This window comes from Carassius carassius, chromosome 27 (genome assembly GCF_963082965.1).
Source record: "Carassius carassius chromosome 27, fCarCar2.1, whole genome shotgun sequence".
NCBI lineage: Eukaryota > Metazoa > Chordata > Actinopteri > Cypriniformes > Cyprinidae > Carassius > Carassius carassius.
The window spans coordinates 200,001-205,000 of NC_081781.1; the positions used below are offsets into that span (position 1 = coordinate 200,001).

Sequence of the window (5,000 nt, forward strand, 5' to 3'; positions counted from 1 at the left end):
TGCGATCGCCTCATGGTCTGGATCCTCTATTTTAGCGTGGTTCTGTGGGGACTGGTCCGTATCATCCTCCATCTTAATGTGCAGCGATGTTTCCTCAGGCTCCGGTTGGTCAGAGCATGGACGCTTGGATGAAGAGTCGCTGCTGTAAGACTCTACTTTAATGATAACTGGAGAAGTGTCTTCTGAGAGCAGACCACTGCGATCTTCAACTGCTTCTGTTTTAATAGAGCTGGGCTCTTCATGAGCAGGGCTTTCATGCGTGTTTTCGGGTGATTTCTCGGTGCATGCAGTGGGTACAGAAGCAGTCGTTGGGCTGCTCACACTGGGACTGACAAACATGGGCAGTTTTATTAACCTATATCCTCCAGGAAGTAACAATGTGGAAGCAGTTCCAGTCGAGTCAAGAGCTTTTCCTGTCTGTTCAACACCAGCAGTCTTGCTCTCGGCAGAAGGTGGGCATATCCTGAAGGAAAACATGCCAGCTTTACCAAGTAAACCGTTCTGTAGACCCAGAGCTTCAACACTTCCAAAGGTAGAGTTTCCTTGCACTGTGTGGATTCTGGGTATGATGAACGGAATGGGTTTAGATGAAGCCTTCTGTGAAGCTGCTGGCATAGATGTGTTCATCTGAGCTGATTGTGGCTCCTGTGGAGCACCTTCTGTAGAGAAACCAGGTGAGAATGATTCATGTGATGTCCATGGCCGTATGGTTTTCATGATACAGAAACACAGACAAAACCAGTCATAAAAAATGGAATTTACTGTATAACGTGACTTGTTACAGAACTTGGCAATATTTGGATGTATAAATCCTTCATCAGGATTTTACCATTTAATTTCTGGAAACTAAAAATAGATACTTTTCATATCTCCTGACCACTTGGTGGCGCTGTGACAAAGCTGTGCAGGTAGCCTCAGGTCATGCTTGTTATAACACGCACCAAGCTTGGTCTCAATACACCAAACCCTTGCGGAGATACAGCCTCACATTCGCGTGCTCTTCATCAAATTTGTTCATGCGTTGTTCAAGAACAGTTATATATATAAAACAATGAGCTTTAAATGCCTATAGCCTAGTAAGTGCTCAAGCGCACACCAAAAAAGACAAAAACAAAAAAAAGTCTGCCACAGCGCACCGGCAGATATAAGCTAATAATGTCACCAGGGAAAAACAGCAAGGAGACTGCATTACCATTTTATTGACAAACTAGTGCTTTGTTTTAGTCTTAAAGAGATGAAGTCAGCAACACCTGTATGCGGTTTCATACGGATTACATAATCGGAGAATATCTGTTTTCCATTTAAATTGGTTCATTTAAAAGTAAACATTTCTCTCTCTATAGATCTATTTTTCATGCATAGAAAGAACACAGAGTTTTGGAGTTTCACACTCAAGTTCACAGAGATGGCAGAAAACGCACACTGTTTGCTTTCATTATTTTACAAAAGCACAACATTTCATTGTTATTCTGAGTGCACACGAGTAAACGCAGAGTCTTCACAGATTCTAAAGATGGGTTACTTTTATCTGTATGACCAAAGAATGAGTATTTTAAGAGCAAGTGATCTACAGCTACTACATACATATTTCAGATGATAAGCCATATTTAAGGTTGATTATGACATGGGCGTTTGATGTACTATATTACCACACAGACCATCTGGTAATGATCTGTCTGTCACAGACTGCGTAACTTTGCCTCTTCCTGTGGACTTTTTTTTCCTGCGATGAAGCGACTAATAAAATATTGTTCGACCAAGCCTCTTCTCGTCAACTAACAGTCAGTCACTATTAGAGGGCAGCATAACTTTTTTCCATCTGATCTGATCTTGATCTGAGACAATTTTGGTGTAAATCAGACAAACAGTCTAGGACGGTTCAAAAGTTATTATCATGAGTAAAAATTTGGACAAGTGGTGGCGCTAGAGAGTTGGAGGTAGAGACTCCAAACGTGCTGTGGTTAATGTTGTGACTGTCCTCTATCTATGTGCCAATTATCATAACTTTCCTGCAAGCGAACTTCCAGAGCGGACGAAGAATAAGAACGGTAACGGATTCAACTATAATACAACTTATTAAAACATTATTTTATTTTTGTAAAAATAATTCATGATTTTATGACTTTTTTTAATGAAACATTTCACAGGGCACTTTTATTGTTAAAACTTTAATAAACTATTCAGTTGTATACATATCATGAATTCAATTGGTTAATCATCCTTTTTGCTTTATAAAACTGAATGACACCATTAAAACTCTGTCACTGACCTGTTCCGCCAGCGCCGCTCTGCACCTGCACAGGTAACGCTGCAGTGATGGGCACCAGCTGGATCATCTGGCCGTTAAACTGACACATGTTCACCCCCGTCATACCTGCGACCGGCTGCAGAACCACCTGCTGCCCCGGCGGGAGAGCCGAAGCCGGGAGAACCGTCTCAGCGCTGGAGAGGGGCGGAGCTACAGTGACTGGGGTGCTGGAGAGGGGCGGAGCTACAGTGACTGAGCCACGCCCAGGGTGAGGTGATGATGCTGCAGCAAGAGACGGAGTACATCTGAAGCCATTAGGAGCCCAGGGCATCACCCGAGATCTGGTAATAGGCATTTTGAATGCTTCTTTACTCTGGTTTGCTTGGCTCACTAAACAAGACAAAGTAAAAGTAGTTTACAGATGTTATATACACTGCTATACAGCTAAAAATGGTTTTAAGTCAGTTATTTCTCTTTTGCTGTAGTGTGTCAGTAGGAAATATCAGTTTACATTTCCAAACATTCATTTAGTCATTAATTGTAATGCTGTGATATTATTGTGTGCTGCACACAGAGATGTGATCTGATCATCATCAGTCTGTCTGGAGTCACATGAAGAAACAGAACAAACTGAGACAGACTCGATCCAGAAGAGCTGTGTCTCCGAGACGCTTCAAGAGACTCCTGCGAAGCTCCTGAGAAACTGAGGACAAAAACTGCTCTAAACACAAACGATGCTCACACCAAATGATGATTTCATTTAGTTAATAGAAGTTGATTGATAATGAATATCTATTTTTGACAGTATCCTCATTTTACAGCATTTTTACACAAATGCTTAAAACTTTTAACAGCATTGCATTGTCTCTTGAAGCGTCTCGAAGATGTTAAGCGCATCTCATCAACACACAGATTCATTACTGAATGAATCTACATCTTTGAATGAATCGAGTGAGTTAATGACTCATTTGTATTGAGTCACTTGCTTTGTTTCTGAAAGAAACCCTGATTTAAACGAATCAGCTGAAGAAATAAAACAGTCACTCACATAGTTTCACATTTAGATTCACATTAGAAAAAATAATTTCATATTTCAGTATTCATTAAAAAACACAATACCTGAGTTTGAACCGCTCGTCTCGTTGAGTGTCCTGACCTGAAGTGTTTTGGAAATCGATCGGCCCATGTTTTGAGGCAGTGGTTTTATTCTGCCAGTGACGTACGCCGCCAGACGATTGGCTGGATGCAGCGCTCCCATGCGGCCCAGGATCAGTTTAGCCTGAGCGTACGTTTTTCCATTGACCTGAAATCAAGGAAGAGAGGTTTATGCTTAAAGGGTTAGTTCACCTAGTGGTGATGCAATGGACAAGCGTTATTTAAAGGGCCAGTTACTCTCAAATGGGATTTGCTCTATTTTGATCACTTCCACAGACATTAATCTTTATATCTGAACTATAAACTTTCAGTATTTCTGTGATAGTAAGAATGACTGTGAGACAGAATGTAGTTGAAAAGCTGTTTCTTTACCTTTATCGGTCCAGAACGCACTAGTGTCTTCTTATCAGCCTTCATAAGACCAGCGGGAACGACGCGAGAGAGAAGAGGAAAGTGCTTCGCCTGTTTCTCATCAGGTGCGTTTGTTGTCTGTGTGACGTGCAGGTTCTCATTAACGTTCAGTTTGTTGACTTTCTGAGAGAAAGAGCTGCTCAGATGTGACGCATCGTCTCGTTTCTTCACATCCTTCCTCAGCTCACGAGTCTTTTCTCGCGTCTGGCCGAGGGACACGCAGACCTTGTAAATCAACGTGGATCCGCACTCGTCTTTTTTCAGATCTTTGGAGAGTAGCTCCACTTTGTACATGTCGATGTAGAAGACCGATGCGAGGTGGTTTGTGCCGATGCTGCGGAAGAGTTCTTTGAGCACCAGAGAGCGATGAGTCTCCCAGTTACACCCCGAGATGATCTTCAGCACTTTAGTGGGCTCCGGCTCTCCTGCCTCACAGCCCTCCTCTATACAGACACAGGACAAAACTAAAACATCAACAACTGTGTACAACACCCTGCACCACAAAATGCATGAGGGTCAGTTTTTATTATTTATTTTTTAATAAGACATAATAATTTTTTTTTTTAAATAGGACAATATTTGTCTGAGATACAACTATTTGAAAATCTGGAATCTGAGGGAGCAGACAAATCTAAATATTGAGAAAATCATCTTTAAAGTTGTTCAAATGAAGTTCTTAGCAATGCATATTACTAATCAAACATTAAGTTTTGATATATTTACAAAATATCTTCATGGAACATGATTTTTACTTAATATCCTAATGATTTTTGGCATAAAATAAAAATGTTGTTCATTTTGCATTCCCAGTAAATGCTTCTTGATGTAAGGATGTTTAGATACTTGCACTGGAAAACAAAACAGAAATACTGAGGAATACAAAATACAATTTTGCAGCTCATGCAACATTTAATGCCATGACTTTCTGCTCTAATTTAAAACCTTTTCAGGCCTTAATTTTGCACTATTTATTCTGCTTTTTGGAGGTTTATTTTTTGTTTGAAACAATCTGTTCTGTATGAAGCGCTATAGAAGTTTATTCCAACACATGGAAGTAAAAGAATGAAAGAGTTTCTCCTCCTGACCTGGACTCTGAGACGCAGACACAGCACTGATCTACAGTCAGAGAGACAAGAGACATACAGATGAAGATCAGCACAAACACTCTCCTGTGTGTGTGTGTGTG

At 40.8% G+C, this 5,000-nt stretch overlaps 1 protein-coding gene across 1 annotated transcript in view; it reads right to left on the minus strand.

Moving 5' to 3' along the window:
• The window catches only part of magl (MAX dimerization protein MGA-like), a 26,006-nt gene that overhangs the window by 4,795 nt on the left and 16,211 nt on the right, over positions 1-5,000 (minus strand). The window contains exons 13-18 of the mRNA XM_059513599.1: positions 4,900-4,930; positions 3,776-4,257; positions 3,368-3,551; positions 2,880-2,969; positions 2,270-2,638; positions 1-659 (exon numbers count right to left, since the gene is read on the minus strand). The exon at positions 1-659 is cut by the window's left edge and continues 309 nt beyond it. Coding sequence (XP_059369582.1) covers positions 1-659; positions 2,270-2,638; positions 2,880-2,969; positions 3,368-3,551; positions 3,776-4,257; positions 4,900-4,930 — 1,815 coding nt within the window. The remainder of the gene's footprint in view (positions 660-2,269; positions 2,639-2,879; positions 2,970-3,367; positions 3,552-3,775; positions 4,258-4,899; positions 4,931-5,000) is intronic.